This window comes from Nicotiana sylvestris, chromosome 6 (assembly GCF_000393655.2).
Source record: "Nicotiana sylvestris chromosome 6, ASM39365v2, whole genome shotgun sequence".
NCBI lineage: Eukaryota > Viridiplantae > Streptophyta > Magnoliopsida > Solanales > Solanaceae > Nicotiana > Nicotiana sylvestris.
Genome location: NC_091062.1, coordinates 106,410,835 through 106,423,137, shown reverse-complemented (window position 1 = coordinate 106,423,137; position 12,303 = coordinate 106,410,835). Strand labels below are relative to the sequence as shown.

The following is a 12,303-nucleotide window of genomic DNA, read 5'->3' as shown; positions in this document are numbered from 1 at the left end:
AAATATCACTGAATTCACTGCCTTTTGGGAAGATAGAGCCACACATGTTCTTATAAGAAAGATAAAAATGATTGCACATAAGTTTGATATGGTTCCAGTGACATTCTGCTACAAATGACGTATGGTTCCTAAACTTTAAGAAGCTAGTTTTGGACTTTTACCTGGTATAACAATAGCTTTTGTACTTGGAGATTTGTTGACAATGGAAGGTTATAGCAATCTGGTTGTGGCCTTACCTGAAACTACAGTCATTCTGTTATGTATATTGATTCTGTTTGTCCAGGTGCTATCATTCCAACATATAACCTTTTGAACGTTCGTAAATGAGACTTCTCCTTACACTTAATACTGTTGTCCAAGAAGGAGAATGTGTTACTTGGGACTCAATTTTGCAATTCACATTTCATGATGACTCAAAAGAGCTAGCATCCATTGGTTTGATTGCGCACAAATGGTCAGTGAGTAAGTGTAAAATCCAGAAGGATTCTCAAAGAAGGAGTATAGTCATGGCTAGAAACGTATCTACTACTGGAGCAAAGGTTTCCTTATAAGGATATATTCTTCTCAGTGAGGAACCATATTTCAACATCTCTCCAACTTCAGGAATAGTGTATCATGGGTTTTGAAGTTACCAAAGACATCTCTTAACCATGGACTCTATTGGTCGTATGAAACTGTGGGATATTATTGAAGAGATTGCAGGTCAAGAATACAAAAAGGTTATAATTGATAAGGAGGTAGAATAAATACATGCTTGCAAGCTATGTCATCTGTGGTTATTTGTTTTTATCCTCATTGTGGCAATGCATTTTGGTGTTTTAAACCTTGATAGTATACTTGAAGATGACAAAGTTACAAGGTTATAGGGAACTCGCAGAGAGTTGATAGTGAATTTGCCAACCAAAGGTAAAGTTAAATTAGGTACATTTAGTCTGGAGACATTTTGGAAGGTTGCATTTGCGAGGAATTTGATTACAACATCTAGAGTTGAGGTGGTTGGACTACATATTTTTTTGTCAAACACCAATGATTCTGCTAGTTTAAGGGATGGAGTTGTGCATGGTTTGTATTTCACTTTTGACCCAGGTGGTATATTGATTGGCCTAGAGAACCAAGCTATTGGGTTGCATTTCCAAAAACTGCAATATTTAAAAATTTTACACCAACACATATGCAGCTTCACTGGATATGGGGCATCATTCTTCCATATTCCCTCATATAGTCCAGCATTTGGAAGCAAATGCAGCACTAATGATGTTCATATTATTCTCCTGTTGGTGAAGAAACTTGCAGTATACCACAAGCAACTAGACATCTTCTATTGGTCTATGCTTAAAATTTATGTAGAGGAGCATTGTTTCCTTGCTATGAAATTGAGTTACTTGCTTGCTACAACACCTGGAATTCAAGGTCTTCCACATCAATTTCCGTTTGATCCAGGCAGCTCCTTCATGTTGTTATGTTACTTGAGTGATTCTAGAGCAACGTTGATGTTTCTACACCAAATGATTATACAATTGACCTGGAAAGTATATTCCTATCGCAAAAAGGTGGACTTTCATGTTGAGATAACCATTAAGGAGTGGAGCAAAGCTTTTGGATGGGACATATATTATCCATTCTCCTTGTATCAAGAATTAACCAGAAGTAATCAGCTTCTACGTGCTATGCTCGGAGAACATTTTTTAAATTTTTCTTTTGATCCTGGTAGCCCCAGTTCTATATTTACCATCCTTGAGGACAAGGATGTTGTTCAACAAGGGGGTATTGATACATAAATTAGGGACTTAGCCCGAAAGTAGCTTAAGTGAGTGAGAGCCATTCTAGCGGGAAAGTTTGTTAGATTTTAGTTTAATTTCTAATTTCCTTTTATTTCATTTTCAGCATACTTCACAGGAGATTAGTTAGGAGTATAAAGTGAATATCACTGCATTGTAATTTCATTGAGTAATGACAGATCAGATTTTCCCTTGTATCTCTTCTCTCTCAACATCTCTTCTCTATCTCAATCCCCTGAATATCTCCTCTCCCCTGATCTTCTTTCCCTCTTCCTCTCTTCTCTGATTCTTCTCAACACCTCGATCCCAATAATTTGGTATCATCAGGATGAACAAATATTGGAAAGGAAAGTGTACACACGAGTGTACGTGCACTCTTTTTTGGCTACTAATTCAGAGGAAACAAGAAAGACTATATATTTTTCAACACAAACTGTCACTTTCCTGAGTATATAATATATTTAGTTTTTAATGTAGGGGGTGCATCGGTCGGTTATTATAAAAATACGGTTCGATTAATCGGTTTTTGGTTTTGTAGTATTAATAATCAAATCAAACCAAAGTATTTACGGTTCGGTGCAGTTTTTTCAAAGTTCGGTTCGGTTATTTTCGGTTTCAAACGGTTGTAGACTCGTAGGAACAACAAAGTCTGTCCTTATATAATTATGTACAATACAATGTCTAAAGACTCCTATAAATAATGTGTATTGTGGCAATTCATTCCCCCTCACCAATTATAGCGTTTAGGCGCAATGTAGTATGGAACACCAGTAACTTTTCAAATACCAAAATATTTGGCATACAACAGAAAGATATAGACATGAAGGTTCTTGTTCCCTTTGGCATACCAGAATGAGAAAACGAAAGGAGCAATGCATATTGCATTGTGTTGGGACAGTGGCAAAAACAGATAATAAATTGCTCAGCAGTGGCAAACTTGTCCAAAAATAATTTAACATATGGCAAATCTAGCAGCTACAAAGTCCAAAGTACAAAATAAGTCTAAAAATACCATCACCAAACAACAAAACAGTGGCAAACTAGTCACAACCCATAAGCCATAAAATAAGTCTAGAAAATGATACTTGAAGTCTAACATACGGAATCACTGGATGAGGATTGAGACACTTCTTAATATGCTTCACTAAGCACATGGTGCCAACATACTTTGGATGACAATTATAAACTCGACCACAATGAAGACACTTTGCTTTGCGGACTTCTTCATTTGCTTCAACTAGCTCAAAATGTTCCCAAATGGGCGATCTAGCTTTAGGACCACGAGGCATAGTTGAACCTACAAAAAAAAGATCACAAGTTAATCAAATATTTTTAATTATAAATAACAAAAGAATACCATAAAACAAGCAAATTCTTAAACTTACCACTTGTTCAAACTATGCATCAACAATGCTAGTATCTCTTTCAATAATGCAAGTTTCTCTTCCGTTCGTTGCCATATCTAAATATAATTTGATAACGTGTGTCATATAAACTTACAAAGTAAACTAATTTTTACTAAAACACTCATAAAATGGAAAATCTTACCAAGTTCAATTTGCTCAAGAAACTCCAAATCTTCTTCAACATTAATAGGAGTATCGTCACATCTAAACCAATCTTGAACACAAACAAGACTTTGCACCAACCGAGGAGTCAATGAACTCCTAAATGAATCAAGAATGCGGCCACCGGTGCTAAATGCACATTCCGATGCAACACTTGAAATTGGAATGGCTAATACATCACGAGCTAGCTCAGATAGAACAGGAAATCGAGGCGTATTAATTTTCCACCAATCTAAGATTTTAAAGTCATCAGAATCATCAGACAATGGCTCTTGTCCTTCACCAATATATCTTTCCAACTCAGATTTAGCACCTACACTTCCGGAGTCTTCCTTTTGCCTTTTCAATAATTGCTTTGTTCTCACAGATTCACATTCACACTAGATGAATCGGATGTGTCATCAGATGAAGTAGATTTAGATGGAGATGATTGAAGACAACATCCTTTGGAATATTTTTTTTGATACTCCCCAAACAAAGAATTCAAATTAGCATCCACTTCGGCAATTAATTTCTTCCCTGGTTCCTTCCCAAATATTTCCTCAAGTGCAAAACCAACATACTCAAATTTGTTATGAGGGTCTAATACAGAAGCAATGAAAATCATTTTATTCATCTTTTGAGGTTCACCCCAATATTTTTTAAACTTCTCTTTCATCTTCTCTGCCATCTTACTCAAAGTAGTATCATCACTAGCTAAACAAGTTTTCAAATTACTATCAAGCTCACATATATCCTCAAAATGACAATTAGAAGTGACATAACGTGAGCCTGAAACTTTTTCGGTGAGCTCGTAAAATCTTTCAAGAAACTTTATCATATTTCTCACATTCACCCAATCATCACATACAAATAGACCTACAACATTCCCATCCTCACAAACATGTGTACAAAGATGAGTTGAAAATCCATCATCAAAAAGATGAAGTTTGTCAAAGGCCTTCTCAAAGTTTTGCGCCGTTTCCAACATCAAGTAGGTGGAATTCCACCTAGTAGGAACATCCAAACACAATGTTTTGCTACATTCTACCTATTGATGTGCATAACATTCCCTAAACTTTAAGATCCTTTGTGGAGATGATCTCACATACCTCACAGCTTGTCTAACACGTTTTACAAAAACATCAATTTCCTTCAAACCATCTTGCACAATTAGATTAAGTATGTGAGCCATGCATCTCACATGAAGATGCTTACCACCCATCGAATTGGTTTTTCACATATCTAATTGTTTAGACAATTCTTTGACCGTGACATCATTTGAAGAAGCATTATCAATAGTAACAGTGAATACCTTATCCAATTTCCATTAAAGCAAACAATTAGCAATAACTTTTGCCATTTCGTCACCCTTATGACTAGAGATAGGGCAAGAATTTAGTATTCTTTTATGCAACACCCAATCTCTATCAATAAAATGACCCGTCAAACACATATAGTTAATTCTTTGCGACGAAGTCCATGTGTCTGTGGTAAGGCAAATTTTTGGTTTTACGTCTCTGAAATTTTTCATTAGTTTAAGCCTCTCTTCATTGTATACTTGAAAACAATCCCTTGTAATTGTCCTACGAGAAGGAACATTAAATAGAGGTTGGGCTATGCTCATAAACTTCTTAAAACCTTTCTTTTCAACAAAGCTAAAAGGTAATTCCTCCATAATTACCATCTCAACTAAAGCCCTCCTAACTAGTTCTTGATCAAATTTCCAAAGCACCCCACCATTAATTTGCCCATCCTTTTGTAAACACAATTGTGTTTGAGTATTATCAACTTTTCTTGGTATTTTTGGACACTTCTTTAAATGAGTATTCAATGATGTTGTTCCATTCAATCGTGAATTAGCCTTATAATCACGGCCATAATGTTTACACTTTGCTCTATCGCCTCCATAAGCGTCTTTAAGCTTTTCAAAATGATCCCAAACAATTGATCTAGATTGTACAGATTTTCTTTTTTTTTTTGGGTCTTGACTAGTTTCAACTGAAATTGTAGGCGAAGAAGTAGGTTCACTTTCAGATGAACCCACCTCACTTACTCTACTTTCAACTTCTGCCATCTATAGAAAATCGAATGAAAATAGAATTAAGGTTGGAACTGCTATAAGTTTATAACAAATAGAACAACAGAGTAATTCAGTCAAATTATACAAATAGAACAACCTTAGATATATTACAGAATTGGATAAAATGCATGGATTTATGCCATATTTCATCTTTAAAGGCAAGCAATATATAGGACATTAAACTTGAACTAAGTTGTCCCAACAATATGATTAATATATATATATATATGTGTGTGTGTGTGTGTGTGTGTGTGTGTGTGTGTGTGACTACAAGGAAATTTTTCTAGCAATAGCTAGCTAGTTTCTTTTACGAAGTTAGTTCCAATTAGAAACTGTAACCTAGCTACAAGAAGTTGCACTAACCTGAGGAAGAAGGCGTCACAGTGGAGCTGAGGAAGAAGGCAGCAGTCGCAGTCGCAGACTCGCAGTGTGGCACAGAGCTGAGGAAGAAGCCAGCAGTCGCAACTCACAAGACTCGCAAAACCCTAAGTCTAATTTTTTATTGGAAATAACGTAAGCGAGTCACTTGGGTGGGGTGGGATTCAAAGGTATTTGGGCTTTGGGCTTCAGCGTTCAGCGGCTTCAGCCTAAGAACATAAGTAATAAGGCTATTAATTAAGTTTTGAACTAATACCCAAAAGTTCAGTTTTTCGGTTTAACCGAAAACTGCAATACTAAAACCCTAAACCGCACCGAAAAACCAAAATTAATAATTTTAAAACCGTGCACCGACCGAAAAACCGATTAAACCGAAATCGAAAAACCGAAATTCACGGTTCGGCCGGTTTTTTCGGTTCGGTCGATATTATGCCCACCCCTATTTTAAAGTGGATCTAACCACGCAATTATTCCTAACTAAGAGAGTTGATCCAATTACATGTAATGATGAAAGTTAAACTATAACTATTGGATGCTATTACACCCTCCGGTCCACAATAAGTGACCAATTTGCTTCGGGCACGCCCATTAAAGAAATACTAAATTTTAGACGAAAATAGTTAGTGTGACTAAACTACCCTTCATTAAATGTTACACTATAGTTATAGTAGCACTTACTTCTCTTCTCAAATGTGATGAGTAAATGACTTTTTAGGGATACGTACATAAGAATAATTTTGAAAAAATAAATTAAATTTTTTCTTGATTATATAAATTGACACTTATTTTGGACCAAAATAAAAAAGCAAATTGGTCACTTATTGTGGATCGAAGGGAGTACATTACTATAATCCAATATAATGATAGCAATTTCTAGCACGTACTCTACAGGTAACTGCATCGTGTCAACAAGAAAAGAAAAGGCAAAAATAGAACAAACTCATCCATACCATCAAGAGGTATGTGGGATGGATTACATTTTTTTTTACCCTTAACCAAATGCCTCGAGTTCCATTACTAAAAATAAAGAAACACATGGTGGGGAACGTTTCGCCCTGAATATGCGATGCAAAACTTGATTAATCGGGTAAGTGGATATCGAATTATAAAAAAAATCCATACAGTGCTTGGTAGGTGCCAAAGGAAAAATAAAGAATTTGAATTATATGTGCACAAATTGTTATATCAACATGCGAATTGACATGTTATAATATGTTACTTATTATTTATTCGATATTATCAATCAATATTTATTAACTAGAGTTTCCTTTAAAATGACCCTGTTTTTACCTACCCCATCAATATATAGCACATAAAATCGAAAAGTAAATGAAGAGGAAGAAGAAGAACGACTATTATGAGCTACCTACTTTGTGTTAATGACGACAGTGGGATTCAAAGAGATATTATGTACAAAAGGCGAGTCCGAAACCTTTTTAATCATTTTTTGGACAAAAAATACTTTTGTACTACTTTAAAAAAAAAAAGTTACATAAATGAGTAAAATGCAGTATTATACTGCGAATTACTTTAACGGAAATTTTGCCGTTAAAGTAATTCGCAGTATAGTACTGCGTTTTACTTAAAAAATTATTGTTTTTAATTCGCAGTACTATATTGCTGGGCCTATATTTTATTGAAGCTGTTCGCTGTATTATACTGCGTTTTACCTTCTTCTTCCTTGGACCACTGAACCGAAGAAAACCAAACACCTTCGATTCTGCTGGTCGTCAAACATCAAAAAAAAAAAAAAATTGGGCCCCACCCGTCACCTAAAGAGCAAGGAGTGTAGGTCCCACATACAATACAAGCTTTGGATTCCTTCTTTCGGGTGCAAAAATTCGATTTCAATCAAATTCATAAAACTTAAATCGAGGTATTTCAATTTTGTTTATGTCGAAACTCGTATAGTACATGCATATTTGTATTGTTTAATGTGTTTCCATGTTAATTTGTGTTATGTTTGTGTTTAAATTTGTATCTTATTTATACCCGGATTGATTTATTAGCTTTGGTACAAAAAATTGTTAAAATTTGATAAATTATTTGTATTGTTAAAAAATTAATATTATTTATTTTGTTTGTTGTTCATATTTGTATTTTATGTTAGTTGTTTTTATATGTAATAGTGACCTTTTAGCGTAGTAAAATAAATAGCCTTTTAACGTAGTAAAATATAGAGCCTTTTAGTGTAGTAAAATATAGAGTCTGTTAGTGTTGTAAAATATAGAGCCTTTTAGAGTAGTAAAATCTAGAGCATTTTAGCGTAGAGTCTATGTAGTTTAAGTATGTAGTAACTGCAAATTCTATCCAATTACACTTTACAAAATTAATTATTTAATTTATAACAATAAACTTACAAAAGTAACAAATTCCTATATGTTGTAAAATTAACTCAAATATCGAGCCTGGAACCCATACATAATTATTCAGTCCAATTTTAAACATAATTAATTATTTAATTTATTAAGCTAGCACACACAATTCTAAAAATATTAAAATTGACACGAATAATAATTAAGGATAACTCGGTGCTACTGGGCCTCTAAAAATCGAGCCTGGAACCCATACATAATTATTCAGTCCAATTGTAAACATAATTAATTATTTAATTTATTAAGCTAACTCACACAATTCTAAAAATGTTGAAATTGACACGTATAATAATTAAGGATAACTCGGTGCTACCGGACCTTAAAAATCGAGCCTGGAACCCATACATAATTATTCAGTCCAATTGTAAACATAATTAATTATTTAATTTATTAAGCTAATTCACACAATTCTAAAAATGTTGAAATTGACACGCATAATAATTAAGGATAACTCGGTGCTACTGGGCCTCAGAAAATGAGCCTGGAACCCATACATAATTATTCAGTCTAATTGTAAACATAATTAATTATTTAATTTATTAAGCTAACTCACACAATTCTAAAAATGTTGAAATTTACACGCATAATAATTAAGGATAACTCGGTGCTACCGAACCTTAAAAATCGAGCCTGGAACCCATACATAATTATTCAGTCCAATTGTAAACATAATTAATTATTTAATTTATTAAGCTAATTCACACAATTAATTTTGTTTAAATTATAGTAGATGATATGGACTTTCCTCCGCCTGCGCATCCCGGACCTGTCGAGGATCAGCTACTAGTGTTGCAGGGCGACCATAGGTCCTCCTTTGTATGGGAGGGACAGCTATCGATGCAGCCTCTCCGCCCCAGGAGACTTGACGATTTGTGGGAGTTCATCGGGGAGCATCCTTTCCATGCACGTGTAGTCGCGCGCCTACAGGCTACGAGCTTCTATACGATTTTTGAGCTTGGACGGATGCAGCTTGATTGGTCTCTCATCACGGCCGTGGTAGAGCGGTGACGACCGGAGACGCACACTTTTCACTTGCCCACTGGAGAGGCCACCATCACGCTGGAGGATGTTCAGGTTTTGTACGGGCTGCGCATAGATGGACAGGCCGTAGCACTGCCCCAGTACATTAGATCCATGACGCGTGCACAGTTTTTGGACATGTTGGGGCATCTTACTGGTTATATACCTCAGGGTGACGCTGGGGGCAGTCGCGTTGCTTTGTCAACCATCAGTGATCATATGGCATTTTTGCACCCAGACCTTACCGACGAGACTGAGGATCTCCACATTGAGAGGTACACGCGGTTGGCGCTGCTCCTGCTTTTCGGGCCAATAATGCTCAGCACCTAATGGCTGCAACTTCCCACTATACGTGTCTATGTATGCAGCAACACTGTATTGCCTATCAATATAGTTTGTTGCCCCATATCCAACTTGTTGAAAGCACTTCAACGCATGTGCACACGACATGTAGTAGATGGTCCATTTTCCATATGAACATAACCTTCTATTTTCATTCACCGTCTATAGATTATTCCCACGGTGTCCGCGGATAGCGGTCTTAACTTCAAAAATACCCCATTCATGATCGTACTGAAGAAATGAATGCCACTGTGCTCGCCTCCTGGACCTTTCAAATCTTCTCATGGGTATTGGCATAAATTGAACACCCCTGCCCATTAATGCTGATGCAGCTGCATGCCTTTCAACAAACCTCTCCGCACTCTGTTTGAATGTCATGCGGACCATGGCAGTGACAGGCAGTCCACGGGCGGACTTCAACAAGCCGTTGAATGACTCCGACACGTTTGTAGTGAGGGCTCCCCATCGTCTGCCGCCATCAGCATGCAATGTCCACATGTGAAGATCATGCCCCATCAACCAAGTATAGGCTCGTGGTTCTAATTGCCGGATCGCTTCCATGCGCCTCGTGAATTTGCACTGCTGGTGCTCAGTTGCAGCCAACCACATTAAGTCATGCAATGCCTTGTCAGGATATTTCTTCTGGAAATTGGCCTTCAGGTGACGCACACAGTAACAGTGATATGCATATGGTATACAGTAACGGTGGTATGCATATAGCTATATCACTTTACTTACAAGTCGTACTGTCTTGACGTTTCATGATGGATATTTTCTTGTTGGTGATGACTCCCAGATGGACCACCATGGTCCAATACTCCAGAACTACACATATTCCAACTAGGGGCAGGGTCATAACTTGTAAAATTCATATCCGGACGGTACCTCCTATGAAAAATATGAGTGTTAATACAAATCCAATTAAAACATAAATTAAACATCACTAAAGCGTAGTAAAATTGAAGTTTACCAGTCGTCTTGTTGATTATCTAAAGTCGAAAAATTATTTTGTGGCTGCTCATTCGCAGGTGGTGACAAGTTTAAATCAGGCAAGCTCTTTCATCACCAATCTGTCCGGCAAAAACTGCTCCAGAATAACCACCCGATGACTGGGGATTATCCCTACTATGCACGCCCTCATTATTGGGAACGTCTTCCACCTTGACGTACATTTCCAATAATTTTATTACAATAAATTCCCTATATTCATCCGAAATCAGCAAAAAATCTCTAAGAGTTTCATCCCCTGCGGAGTCACTGAATACAGAAATCTACCGGCTATTTTAAGGTTAATTGAACGCCTCATCTCATTCATTTTTTTACGTAACAACGATACCAATTTATCGTACTCCATAGTAAGCGGCAATTTAACATGACACTGTGGAGGTGAGCTATACCTCACAGAGTTATTCTTCAACACAACCTCAACCTCACCCCCCAATATAGTGAAACCCTTATTTTTGCCACTTCAGACATTGTAAAAAAATAATTGATAAGAAGAAGAGAGAAGTATGAACGTAAGTTTGAAATAAAGTATTGAATGAATTTTTATAAAATTGAAACGCCTTTAAATAAGGCAAGTCCGACGTTGGGGTGTAGAATTTTTCTATGTAAAACGCAGTACAATACTACGTTTTATGTATTGAATTATTGTTATGTCAGTTCATTATTGGTGGGGGCAAAAACCAGAGTACAACGCAATTACTTAATGTAAAACGCATTATTATACTGCGTTTTACAAATGTATCTTAGTAAAACGCAGTATAGTACTGCGAATTACAAAAAAAAATTTTTTTTTAAGTAAAACGCAGTACTATACTGCGAATTACTTTAACGGCAAAATTTTCATTAACGTAATTCGCAGTATAATACAGCATTTTACTCATTTATGTAACTTTTATTTTAAAGTAGTACAAAAGTATTTTTTGTCCAAAAAATGATTAAAAAGGTTTCGGTAATATTATATCAATTTTAAAAATATGTACATAAAATATTTAATCTTATAAAAAAGACCATGGTTCACATTTTCGGCGATAAATCATCCCCTGCCCCACACCATGTGAAGTAAATGACAATATCATTTTCAAGCATGAGCAGGCGCTTGCCCGCTTGACTATCGTACGAAACTGAACGCCACTACTTAGAAGTAGGCCCTTATAGATTTTCCTTGATTTTGTGGTCCTTTCATATTGAAAACATGTTCTCCTCAATTTAGTTTTTGAAACAATTTTAAAAAACAAAACTAAAAGCGATCAAATAAGAGAGACTATAGTAGTACAAGTACAAGGATACTTCTAAGAAATTAAATGAATTGATTTCTCTAGTTTTTCTTATTTATTGGCATTGCGCAAACTAAGAAGCAAAATAAGGATCTTTACACAAACAACTGGCCGGATTTATTATTTATTTTTCTTTATTCTATATATATAGATTATACAGTACATTTATTATACTTATGCATATATAATATATGGATTTTTCATAAATTTAACATTTGCCGAATAGTTTTAGTTTAAACGATTAGGTGAATGACCATTTGTATTGATTCTTCAAAAAGATTTAAATATGAATTATCCCTCATATATGAAGTTTTCTCATATAACTAATAACTGTCCTCACCTGAGAAAAAATAGATATGACTTTATTGAAGTTATAGTCTATGTAAAATTACAACACCACTAGTTTTTTTTAATCGATACTACTACTAGTTTTTGCTTTTACAGAAAATGACAAAAGATACTCCAACTTTCTTTTTCAATTCATATTTCGTCCTACTCCAG

The 12,303-nt window shown here is 35.6% G+C and overlaps 1 protein-coding gene across 1 annotated transcript; it reads right to left on the bottom strand.

Moving 5' to 3' along the window:
• Positions 1-4,655: 4,655 nt before the first annotated feature.
• On the bottom strand, positions 4,656-5,402 carry LOC104225261 (zinc finger BED domain-containing protein DAYSLEEPER-like). The gene has a single exon (XM_009777025.1). The coding sequence runs from the start codon at positions 5,400-5,402 to the stop codon at positions 4,656-4,658; it is 747 nt and encodes a 248-aa protein (XP_009775327.1).
• Between the last annotated feature and the right edge of the window lie 6,901 nt (positions 5,403-12,303).